Genomic DNA, 12,964 nt, shown 5'->3' with positions numbered 1-12,964 from the left:
AGGTTTCGGGTCGAGAGCCAGACCCTGTCCCCTGGTGCGAACACTGGGGCCTCACTGCGGCGACGGTCTGCGCCAATTTTCTGGCGCCTTATGGCACGCTGAAGGTGGACGTGGGCTGCCTCCCAGGTTTCCTCAGCGTGCCGAAACCAATTGTCCACCGCAGGGGCCTCGGTCTGGCTCTGATGCCAAGGAGCCAGAACCGGCTGATACCCTAATACACATTGAAAGGGAGTAAGGTTAGTGGAGGAGTGACGTAGCGAGTTCTGAGCCATCTCTGCCCAGGGCACGAACTTCGCCCACTCCCCGGCCGATCCTGGCAATAAGACTGCAGAAACCTACCCACATCCTGGTTAACTCTCTCCACCTGCCCATTACTCTCGGGGTGAAAACCTGAGGTAAGACTAACCGAGATCCCCAGACGCTCCATGAATGCCTTCCAGACCCTTGATGTGAACTGGGGACCCCGATCAGACACTATATCCTCAGGCACCCCATAGTGCCGGAAAACGTGTGTAAACAGGGCCTCTGCAGTTTGTAAGGCCGTAGGGAGACCGGGCAAAGGGAGGAGACGACAGGACTTTGAAAACCGATCCACAACGACCAGGATCGTGGTGTAACCCTGTGAAGGTGGAAGATCAGTCAAAAAATCCACCGACAGGTGCGACCATGGCCGTTGAGGAACGGGTAGAGGTTGTAGCTTACCTCTGGGCAGGTGTCTAGGAGCCTTGCACTGGGCGCACACCGAACAGGAAGAAACATAAATCCTCACATCCTTAGCTAAAGTGGGCCACCAGTACCTTCCTTCAAGACAGCGCATCGTCCGACCTATCCCAGGATGACCAGAGGAGGGTGACGTGTGAGCCCAATATATCAATCGGTCGCGGACAGCAGACAGAACGTACAGACGACCAGCTGGACACTCAGGGGGAGAAGGCTCTGCACGTGACGCCCGCTCAATGTCCGCGTCCAGCTCCCACACTACCGGCGCCATCAGACACGAAGCTGGGAGTATGGGAGTGGGATCCATGGACCGCTCCTCTGTGTCATACAGCCGAGACAATGCGTCTGCCTTAATGTTCTGGGAGCCTGGTCTGTAAGAAAGAGTAAACACAAAACGAGTGAAAAACATGGCCCACCTTGCCTCGCGAGGATTCAATCTCTTCGCCTGCCTGATGTACTCCAGATTGCGGTGGTCAGTCCAGATGAGAAAAGGGTGTTTAGCCCCCTCAAGCCAATGCCTCCACACCTTCAAGGCTTCTACGACAGCTAACAGCTCTCGGTTCCCCACATCATAGTTTCGCTCCGCTGGGCTGAGCTTCTTCGAAAAGAAAGCACAGGGGCGAAGCTTCAGTGGCGTACCCGAACGCTGAGAGAGCACTGCTCCTATCCCAGCTTCGGATGCGTCCACCTCCACTATGAATGGCAAAGAGGGATCCGGATGAGCCAGCACAGGCACCGAGGTAAACAGAGTCTTCAGGTGCTCAAAAGCCCTGTTCGCCTCAGCCGACCACTGCGAGCGCACCGGGCCCCCCTTTAGCAGTGATGTAATGGGAGCTGCCACCTGACCAAAACCCCGGATAAACCTCCGGTAGTAATTGGAAAACCCCAAAAAACGCTGCAACTCCTTTACCGTGGTTGGAGTCGGCCAATTACGCACGGCTGTAATGCGGTCACTCTCCATCTCCACTCCTGAAGTGGAAATCCGATGCCCTAGGAAGGAGATGGATTGTTGGAAAAACAAACATTTCTCAGCCTTGACATATAGATCATGCTCCAACAGGCGACCAAGCACCCTGCGCACCAGGGACACATGCTCGGCGCGTGTAGCAGAGTATATCAGAATATCATCGATATACACCACTACACCCTGCCCGTGCAGGTCCCTGAAGATCTCATCTACAAATGATTGGAAAACTGATGGAGCATCATCAACCCATATGGCATGACCAGGTACTCATAATGACCTGAGGTAGTGCTAAATGCCGTCTTCCACTCATCACCCTTCTTAATACGCACCAGATTGTACGCACTCCTGAGATCCAATTTTGTGAAAAAACGTGCCCTGTGCATTAACTCAATAACCGTATTGATCACTGTGATTTTATTAAGACCTCGATAATCAATGCACGGGCGTAAACCGCCATCCTTTTTCTTCACAAAAAAGAAACTCGAGGAGACGGGTGAAATGGATGGCTGAATGAACCCCTGATGCAGGGATTCAGAGACATATGTCTCCATAGCCTCCGTCTCCACTTGCGACAGGGGATACACGTGACTCTTGGGATATGCAGCGTCTACCAGGAGATCTATCGCACAATCCCCCCGTCGATGGGGTGGTAATTGAGTCGCCTTCTTTTTACAGAAGGCGAGAGCCAAATCGGCATATTCGGTGGAACGGAAACCCCTAAACACCTACCTGAGCATTCTCGCAACCACCCTGTGAGAGCCCTCTGTGGCCAAGAAACAGTGGGGTTATGACAAACTAACCAGGGTAGGCCTAGCACCACAGAATACGCAGGAGAATCAATAAGGAAAAGACTAATCTTCTCCTTGTGACCCTCCTGCGTTATCATACACAAAGGTGCGGTAACCTCCCTGATAAACCCTGACCCTAATGGTCGACTATCTAAGGCATGAATAGGGATAGGCATATCCACAGGAACAATAGGGATCCCTAAACTATGAGCTAGACTTTTATTAATGAAATTCCCAGCCGCACCTGAATCAACTCGTGCCTTATACTGGGAATGCAGTGAAAAATCAGGAAAAGAGACAGAGACAAACATTAGTGCAGCAGAGGGCTCTGGATGAGAATGGTGCCTACTCACCTGGGGTGACGCCAGAATGCCCTGCCTGCCCTCTCTATTCCCAGAGGAACCAACCTGGCACCGACCAGCAGTGTGCCCTCTGTGACCATGAATGGTGCTCCAGCGGGAACCCCCTCCGGTCTCCCTGCGCACCATCCCTCCCAATTCCATAGGTTCGGGAGAGAGGGTGCGGGAGGATGGAACAACCAGACCCCGATCTAGACGTCCACGAGTAGCCAGCATGTTGTCCAGCTTGATGGACATGTCCGCCAGCTGGTCGAAGGTGAGGGTGGTGTCTCTACAGGCCAGCTCCCGACGGACGTCCTCGCGTAGACTACAACGGTAATGGTCGATCAGGGCCCTGTCGCTCCATCCAGCGCCGGCAGCCAAGGTCCTAAATTCCAAAGCAAAATCCTGTGCACTCCTCGTCTCCTGCCTCAGATGATAGAGGAGCTCACCCGCTGCTTTGCCTTCAGGTGGGTGATCGAATACTATCCGGAACTGGCGGGTGAACTCCTCAAAATGGTCCAACGCCGCATCCTCCCTTCTACACACAGCGCTGGCCCATTCCAGGGCTTTCCCGGTGAGGCATGAGACGAGGGCGTAACTCTTCTCACGGTCAGATGGTACTGGGGAGGCCGTGGCTAGATATAAGTTTAGCTTGAGGAGGAAACCCTGGCAGCCGGCAGTATCTCCGTTGTATCCCGTGGGTAGGGATAAATGGATCCTCGATTCCGGAGAGGAAAAAACGTTCACGGGAGATTCCGGTTGTGGTGGTGGTGGAGCTGGAGAAACTCCCTGTCTCTCCCAGCGATCCATTTTCTGGACAATGTGCTCCATGACGGAGCTGATACACTCAAGCTCCCTCGCTTGTTCCTGAACGCGTTCCTCCAGGTCCATGGGTATAGTGTCTTCTCCTGCTGACTTCATATATATTGGTCAGAGATTCTGTCAAGCATAGGTGTAATAGGTGGCAGGGAAGTCAGGCGCAGGAGAGTCAAATGGAGTGTAAATATGGAGTCTTTTAATAAAGTTCCACAAGTATGCTCCATAACAATAAAGGTACAAACAAACAAAACATGGGTACGAGGACCCGACGCGCACCTATACAAACAATAACACTACACTGACAACAAATCAATCTCTGACAAAGACATGAGGGGAAACAGAGGGTTAAATACACAACAGGTAATGAATGGGATTGAAAACAGGTGTGTGGGAAGACAAGACAAAACCAATGGAAAATGAAAAAAGGATCAATGATGGCTAGAAGACTGGTGACGTCGTACGCCGAGCACCGCCCGAACAAGGAGAGGCAACGACTTCGGAAGAAGTCGTGACACTAAGACGACAACATAGCATGGCAGCAACACATGACAGCACAGCATGGTAGCAGCACAACATGGCAGCAGCACAACATGGTAGCAGCGCAAAACAGGATACAAACATTGTTGGGCACAGACAACAGCGCAAAGGGCAAGAAGGTAGAGACAACAATACATCACGCAAAGCAGCCACAACTGTCAGTAAGAGTGTCCATGACTGAGTCTTTGAATGAAGAGATTGAGATAAAACTGTCCAGCTTGAGTGTTTGCTGCAGCTCGTTCCAGTAGCTAGCTGCAGCGAACTGAAAAGACCCAGGAATGTGTGTGCTTTGGGGACCTTTAACAGTATGTGACTGGCAGAACGGGTGTTGTATGTGGAGGATGAGACCTGCAGTAGATATCTCAGATAGGGGGGAGTGAGGCCTAAGATGATTTTATAAATAAACAGCAACCTGTGGGTCTTGTGACAGGTATACAGAGATGACCAGTTTACAGAGGAGTATAGAGTGCAGGGATGTGTCCTATAAGGAGCTTTGGTGGCTAATCTGATGGCCGAATGGTAAAGAACATCTAGCCGCTCGAGAGCACCCTTTCCTGCCGATCTATCAATTATGTCTCCGTAGTCTAGCATGGGTAGGATGGTCATCTGAATCAGGGTTAGTTGTGCAGCTGGGATGAAAGAGGAGCGATTACGATAGAAGAAACCAAGTCTATATTTAACTTTAGCCTGCAGCTTTGATATGTGCTGAGAGAAGGACAGTGTACCATCTAGCCATACTCCCAAGTACTTGTATGAGGTGACTACCTCAAGCTCTATATCCCCAGAAGTAGTAATCACACCTGTGGGGAGGGGCATTCTTCTTACTAAACCACGTTACTTTTGTTTTGGAGGTGTTCAGAACAAGGTGAAGGGCAGAGAAAGCTTTTTGGACACTAAGAAAGCTTTCCAGATATCAACACTAATACAATCAAGGTACGGCAGAGGACAGGGAGAGCTCTAAGGTGTTGATTTAGGACACTTGAATGTGCATTAGATGGCAACAGGATCATATTATACAGCAATTTCATCAGGTAACATGAAACAAAGCAGGCGAGAGGTGGTTAGAATAGGATGGGTGTCCAAAAGTCTGTGTAACCAATAGAGTCAGAGTCCGAATGTGGGAACAAACATAGTCTGTCCCACGGTACGGTAAACAAGAAAGTTCATAGTCAACAAAGCATGCAGGAGTCATGAGGCAAAAGAGCAAAATGCACAAGAAAAAAAAAACGACTTTGGGCTAGCCATTGTAAGTTCAGAGTCACTCGCCCCAACAGTGCCTGTGTGTTGGAGGCGAACGAAAGCTCGATAGAGAGGGGGGTACCTGTACCAGACAGGGGGAGACAAGCCAGGGCAGACGGTGAACAGATCGCCAGGTGGAATCCAAGCAGCAGTGCAGCAGGCAGCGGGAGTAGGTGTCACACCCACTTGGGAGAAGCTTTATTTCTGGAGGCAGATTTCTTTTAGAAAATACCAGTGGATGGTCTCTGAATAGCAGCAGGGTGCTTCAAGGTCTCTGGATTTGGGAGGGGTATCCTGTGAGTCTCCTGCCATGTGTTGGGCTCAGAGGCTTCGACACCTTTCACTTCACGCCTCAGTGCTAAATGAAGTTGTATCTGGTCTGTCCAAAGTTAGATTGTAGGTTTGGAGTTTTGATCTGGAGTAAAGGTTATGCTGCGGAGGGTAGCGTCCTGCACATATCCCTGCCGAAAAATCCAAGTTTCTCTAACTCCCAAACTATGTTATTGTAAAAAACATGTTAAAAATGTTGAGAGCTCACATGCAAAAATGCACCCTAGATGGGGTAGGGTATGTACTCTGATCAAAAGTACTACACTACATGGGGAGTATGATGTGTGGCTCTGGTCCTAAATACTGCACTACATGAGGGATAGGGTGTGATAGAATATTTGAACACTCTTCATAGATACAAACATACTCCTCTTACTACCCCCTCCCTCTCAGGCCTCTGGACCTCATGGAGAACCTCAGTAACAGATGGTCCTATGGGTTTGCCTTCGGAGCTGTATCGTCCAGTGTCTTGCTTCTTTTCTCAGAGCATTACATGACCTTCAACGTTCCACCCTGGGCCAAAGGTAATTCAAAATGTTTCTGAGTGAATGGAATACTGAACAGGGGTGTGTCAGAACGTCGTTTAGCGAGTGGAACGCCAGTGTAGCAGGAGTGTCAGGCAACATTAGAGCCTCAGAGGGGTCTCAGCACCTGCTGGGTTTCTCATCTCCCTAGTATCAAATCAAATGTATTTAATAAAGCCCTTTTTTACATCAGCAGATGTCACAATGTAAGAGCACGGTTGTCACGTCGGTATGAAGGATCGGGAGACAGGCGCAGGAATGCGTAATAAGGTTTTTTTAATGACCCAAACTACAGCGTGCCATGTAAATGCACGGGGATGAAGACCAAACAAACACGTAGACAAAACACAGGGTTGAAACCCAAACAAAAAAGCGAGGAGTACCTTGATTAAATACACAAGCGCACAATGATACTACACGGGTCGAGACCCGTAATCATCTGCACAATGCAAGCGGCATGAAAGCCAAAACAACACAGCACAGGTACTCACACGACCAAAAGACATTGGAACAAGGATCCGTGACAACGGTGGCTGGGAGAAACTCCTTAGATTGGCAGGAACCTAGGAAGAGTACTTGATTGATTCATGAATGCCACTGTTTGCTGTATTGTGCACTGTAGCTTTGATAATGGTTAGGGCTGGGAGTTTTTCCTGACCACATAGCCCTAGTGACAATGATATGTGCACTGCTCTCAAAACAAGCTAAACTTTGTCTTTGTCTTTGCAGCTTTTGTGTACCTTGTGGGTGCTCTCGAGGTGGGCCTGGCCTATTTCCCTTTCTTTGCGTGTCTGTCAACCCCTTGCAGAGAGTTTGGGGCTGTTCTGGGAATCCTCTACTCTTTGACATGGTGAGTGCGCGTTTGATGTGATGTCATGATGTAGGGTCAGGAGTTTTTACCGACCCTGAGACCTGACCGGTTGAAGTCAGGGTCCAGAGTTTTTTCTGGTCAGGCAGGGCACATGGTCAGGACGAATATCTCCTGGCTCTATAGGGACTTACAGTGCTGTGAAAAGTATTGGCCTCCTTTCTGGTTTTCTATATTCTTGCATATTTTTTATGCTGCATGTTATTAGATATTCAACCAAAACCACATTTTAGATCAAGGGAACTACCACCACCATGCTTGACCGTTGGTATAAGGTTCTTACTGTGGAATGCAGTGTATGGTTTTTTGCCAGACATAATGGTAGCCATCTCATCCAAAAAGTTGACTGAAGTTTACCAAAAAGCGTCTGTAAGCACCTGGATGATCATCAAGATTCTTGGAAGAATGTTCTATGGACAGATATATAACAAAAGTATAACTTGTTGGACGACATGGGTCTCATTATTCCTGGCGACAACCAAATACTGCATTCCACAGTTAGAACCTTATACCAACGGTCAAGCATGGTGGTGGTAGTGTGATGGTTTGGGGATACTTTGCTGCCTCAGGACCTGGATGACATACCTTAATAGAAGGAACCATGAATTCTGCTCTGTATCGGAGAATTCTACAGGAGAATGTCAGGCCATCTGTCTGTGAGCTGAAGCTGAAGCGCAGCTGTGTCATTCAGCAAGACAATGATTCAAAACACACAATCAATTCCACATGAAAATGGTAAAAAAGCAAGAAATTGGACGTTTTGGAATGGCCTATTCAAAGTCCAGAAAGTCTTAAGTTAATTGAGATGTTGTGGCAGGACTTGAAACGAGCAGTTTATGCTTGAAAACCCACAAATGTCGCTGAAAAAAGTAGTTCTGGGGGGAAAAAAGCAGTTTTGAAGTCTGCCAAAATTCCTCCACAGCAATGTGAGACTGATCATCAACTACAGGAAGCATTTGGTTGCAGTCAAAGGTGGCACAACCAGTTATTGAGTGTAAGGGGGCAATTACTTTTTACACAGGGGAATTGGATATTGCATAACTTTGTTATTTATAGAAATAAAATAAGTATTTTTTATGTTGTTATTTGGTTCCCTTTTATCTAATGTTAGGTTTTGGTTGAAAAATGATGCAATAACAGGGAAAATCCGAAAGGGGGGAAATACCTTTTCACGGCACTGTACCTGTAGACAGCTTGATTTAGTCATTACAGGAACTGCCCAGCGATTTTACTGAACAGGAGTTGTGTTGATCTACGGACTCCCTATAACAGCCTGGTTGGTTTTATTTGCAGGATAATCATCACGCTGTGGGATACAGTGATGTGTCCCATTGGTAAGGTAGGTGAGTACTCAACAAGCCAACACATAGTCGTTTACCCTCGCCATTCAGTATACTTTAAACAATGTGGCATAACAGGCTGGTATAGCAAGGTGGTTTAGCAACATATACTGCCTGCAAGCAAGAGTACTGTAGTCAGTGGTGATTTTAGCATGTAAATCTTTGTGGGGCAAAAAAAATAAAAAGTGGGATGCATGCCAGCAAAGCCACTACACAACACAACACTAAACAATACATTAATTGCACTATAACGGTGACAAAAGGGTCTTACAATGGGCCTACATAAAGCTGTCCAAACGGCAGTCCCAACATCTTACCACAGCCTCCTTTACTGCCTTTCAAAAAAACAATGCTGATATTGCTGACTTACTTAAACAAATGTGGTTTATAATGACAATTGAAATGTACAAGCTATGGCATAAGGGGACGACAAGCGGATAAAAGGCCATCCGTAATTTCGATTAAGGCATTAATGAGCGAACTAGGACGGACGTAGTCGTTTTAACTATTTGTTTAGCACTTTCAAATGTATGGTGACAGAATTCAGAACATGGGCCGTTCTTACAGTGTTCTCCCTGTACACCAAGTCAGAACTGTAGGATAAATAAAGTGGGCATATAAGCAGACAATGAAAGCTCTTACAATATTCAATGATTACATTTCTCTTAAACAGGTTATAGGCTACAGTAGAACAGTCAGAACAGTAGACAAAATTAAGAGGGGTAAATGAACCACATTTTTAGGGTGAGGCACATGGACTACTACCATCTTACTACACAATATACACTTAGTATTACTTTCTTAGCTACAGTATGCATACTGTATCTCCCTAGCATATTACATCATTTATGAAGCAGCATACAATACATTTTTAGACTCACATTGTTGCACTCGGCTCACTTGAACAGGAAGGTGGCACAGCGATCCTCCAAGTTAACAGTTGTTTTGAGTGCGGCACAAATCATGCTTCATTGACAGTGTGGCCAATGTTGAATTTTTATAATTTTTAATTGGAAAACAGACCCTTAATCCCAGATTTGGGACTACACAACCACTGTCACTGATTCCTTCCAAACCACTCATTGAATTTGCGATTTCCAACTGTAATGTTCAATGGCCGATGAGCACCGATACGATTTACCTATAATTTCTCTTCAAATGACAAGGACTAAAAAGGATTTGTCAACTTGATTCATGTTGATGACTGCTATCTAAGATTGTGAAGTATGATGTTGAAATGATCAGTCCAATCAAAGCTACGGTAGATATAACGTGATTTGACAACCTTTTATCTGTGGCCAATGACCTTGAGCCTTCTTGGATGGGCACTTCTATGGCAGCAGCCGAATGGCTAGAATTTTCAATGTCTCCTCTTACTCTTGGCAGTGACGTAAAGTCACCCATGAGTGATAGAACACTGAGTCAATCACTGCGCAACGCTCCGTATTTTCTGCTGGCTTGCCCCACCACCACAGAAAGCACTGAGCTAGGCTGAAACACCACCATTTTGGAGCTGCCTTACTCAAGACAACAAAAAAGAGACCATGTTTGTATGCTGCTCTATTAACTCAATGATATGTCATTTTTTACATTGTTTGCAAACTGATATGTGACACGTATTAATGCCAAAATAACATGCAAAACAGGCAAGCCCCCCCCCCAAAAAAAGGTGAAAATAAAAATGGATATGCACTCTTCTGGGAAGGGGTGACGAACCACCAATATGATGATTGTGTGATAGAATGTGTTGAATCCATTTTGTGTTTCCGACATCCTGGCATGATAGCACAGAAAAACAGAAAAGCCTGTCTGAATAGCAGACAAAATGTGTCTTATCCTAACTTGATTGGCATTGAATACCTGTCGTTGATTCTATTACCACTCACAAAGCAGGTTTGCATCCGTTTATTAGCATTGTCATTATGTTCAAATGCTTATACACTGTATAACATTTAACATATTTCCCAAGCCATTCATCTCACATATAGTTCCCAGTACAGTATGTGATGTCATTGCATTCAATAATATATCTTTATCACACATGCCAAATGAGTTATTCCTCTCACTTACTACGTTTAAAATCTATATCCTTGACCATATTTTCCAAGTCATTCATCACTCTTTACAGTAGGTGTGGCCTATGTATTTATGTGTCTATGACTGCCATGTGAATTTGAACTTGTACTCTGTAGATACTGGGTAGTCACCAGAAGCTTGTCTACCAGTGGCCGACCATTTTGTCTCTCGTATTCCTCCTGGGGCGGTTCACATACATGCTGGTCAAAGCTGTTCGGATTCGACTCCAGCTTGAAACTGAGGTGAGAATTTCAGTTGGAGAAATAGTTGTTACCACATCCGTTTGAGGATTTGTGTCAGTGAAATGGGGAAATGAATCTCAATAGCGTATATCAGATATGATGAAATACATACTTGTGTTATTTTACGACTCATATTCAAATGAGATTTACAGTTGAAGTCGGAAGTTTACATACACCTTAGCAAAATACATTTAAAATCAGTTTTTCACAATTGCTGACATTTAATCCTAGTAAAATGTCCCTGTTTTAGGTCAGTTAGGATCACCACTTTATTTCAAGAATGTGAAATGTCAGAATAATACCTGAGAGAATGATTTATTTCAGCTTTAATTTCTTTCATCACATTCCCAGTGGGTCAGAAGTTTACATACACTCAATTCGTATTTGTTTGCATTGCCTTTAAATTGTTTAACTTGGGTCAAACATTTTGGTGTAGCCTTCCACAAGCTTCCCACAATAAGTTGGGTGAATTTTGGCCCATTCCTCCTGACAGAGCTGGTGTAACTGAGTCAGGTTTGTAGGCCTCTTTGCTCGCACACTCTTTTCAGTTCTGTCCACACAATTTCTTTAGGATTGAGGTCAGTGCTTTGTGATGGCCACTCCAATACCTTGACTTTGCTGTCCTTAAGCCATTTTGCCACAACTTTGGAAGTATGCTTAGGGTCATTGTCCATTTGGAAGACCCATTTGCAACCAAGCTTTAACTTCCTGACTGATGTCTTGAGATGTTGCTTCAATTTATCCACATAATTTTCCTTCCTCATGATGCCATCTATTTTGTGAAATGCACCAGTCCCTCCTGCAGCAAATCACCCCCACAACATGATGCTGCTACCCCTGTGCTTCACGGTTGGGATGGTGTTCTCCGGCTGGCAAGCCTCCCCCTTTTTCTTCCAAACATAATGATGGTCATTATGGCCAAACAGTTCTGATTTTGTTTCATCAGTCCAGAGGACATTTCTCCAAAATGTATGATTTTTGTCCCCGTGTGCAGTTGCAAACCGTACTCTGGCTTTTTTATGGCGGTTTAGGAGCAGTGGCTTCTTCCTTGTTGAGCGGCCTTTCAGGTTATGTCGATATAGGACTCGTTTTACTGTGGATATAGATACTTTTGTACCTGTTTCCTCCAGCATCTTCACAAGGTCCTTTGCTGTTGTTCTGGGATTGATTTGCACTTTTTGCACCAAAGTACGATAATCTCTAGGAGACAGAACGCGTCTCCTTCCTGAGCGATATGACGGCTGCGTGGGCCCATGGTGTTTATACTTGCGTACTATTGTTTTTACAGATGAACGTGGTACCTTCAGGCTTTTGGAAATTGCTCCCAAGGAAGAACCAGACTTGTGGAGGTCTACCATTTTTGGTGAGGTCTTGGCTGATTTCTTTAGATTTTCCCACGATTTCAAGCAAAGAGGCACTGAGTTTGAAGGTAGGCCTTGAAATACATCCACAGGTACACCTCCAATTGACTCAAATGATGTCAATTAGCCTACCAGAAGCGTTTAAAGCCATGACATCATTTTCTGGAATTTTCCAAGTTGTTTAAAGACAGTCATCTCAGTGTATGTAAACTTCTGACCCACTGGAATTGTGATTAAAACTTTTTTTTTTTAAATTACTTGTGTCATGCACAAAGAAGATGTCCTAACCGACTTGCCAAAACTATATTGTGTTAACAAGAAATTTGTGGAGTGGTTGAAAAACGAGTTTTAATGACTCCAACCTAAGTGTATGTAGACTTCCGACTTCAACTATATATATATATCATGAACTTCAGATCATTCCGAAAAAAATGGCCATCACAACAAGGGGAGAGATCTAGGTTAGCATTTACTAGTCTTCAGCATGCCAAAAGGTCTTTAGACATGCCCGACTTTGAGGAGCAACCATCCAATGAATGATGAGTTTGTCTGTTGACAAGAATCTTCTTTCAGGACCAAGACCAGCTAATCCAGTGTCACCAGGCCAAGCATGTACAGAGGTTGTTGAGGAGGATCCCTATTGAACAGTAAGGAGAAACACTGGCTCATGATATATTCTGTGGTTATATAAAAGTAAATCATTGGTAACAGCCTGTCACACCATTGATAAATACACCACCATTGGCCTGGTTTCAAAATTAGGCCTACTATGTTCAACACGTGACAATCATTCACATTTCATCGTTGGTCAT

The 12,964-nt window shown here is 45.6% G+C and overlaps 1 protein-coding gene across 5 annotated transcripts in view; it reads left to right on the top strand.

The window, feature by feature from the left end:
* Positions 1-12,964, top strand: part of stra6l (STRA6-like) — a 29,305-nt gene that overhangs the window by 8,359 nt on the left and 7,982 nt on the right. For 4 of the 5 annotated variants that reach the window (XM_052486668.1, XM_052486669.1, XM_035743753.2 and 1 more), the window contains exons 4-8: positions 6,135-6,265; positions 6,995-7,115; positions 8,427-8,472; positions 10,666-10,791; positions 12,726-12,799. In XM_052486668.1, the coding sequence (XP_052342628.1) occupies positions 6,135-6,265; positions 6,995-7,115; positions 8,427-8,472; positions 10,666-10,791; positions 12,726-12,799 (498 nt within the window). Of the gene's footprint in view, positions 1-5,509; positions 5,581-6,134; positions 6,266-6,994; positions 7,116-8,426; positions 8,473-10,665; positions 10,792-12,725; positions 12,800-12,964 lie in introns of those variants that run through there. The other variant, XM_052486670.1, reaches the window with a different exon arrangement.

The sequence above is a fragment of the Oncorhynchus keta genome, chromosome 29 (genome assembly GCF_023373465.1).
Source record: "Oncorhynchus keta strain PuntledgeMale-10-30-2019 chromosome 29, Oket_V2, whole genome shotgun sequence".
In the NCBI taxonomy this organism is placed as follows: Eukaryota; Metazoa; Chordata; class Actinopteri; order Salmoniformes; family Salmonidae; genus Oncorhynchus; species Oncorhynchus keta.
Note: the sequence above shows the minus strand (reverse complement) of the source record. Positions and strands in the feature narration are given on the sequence as shown.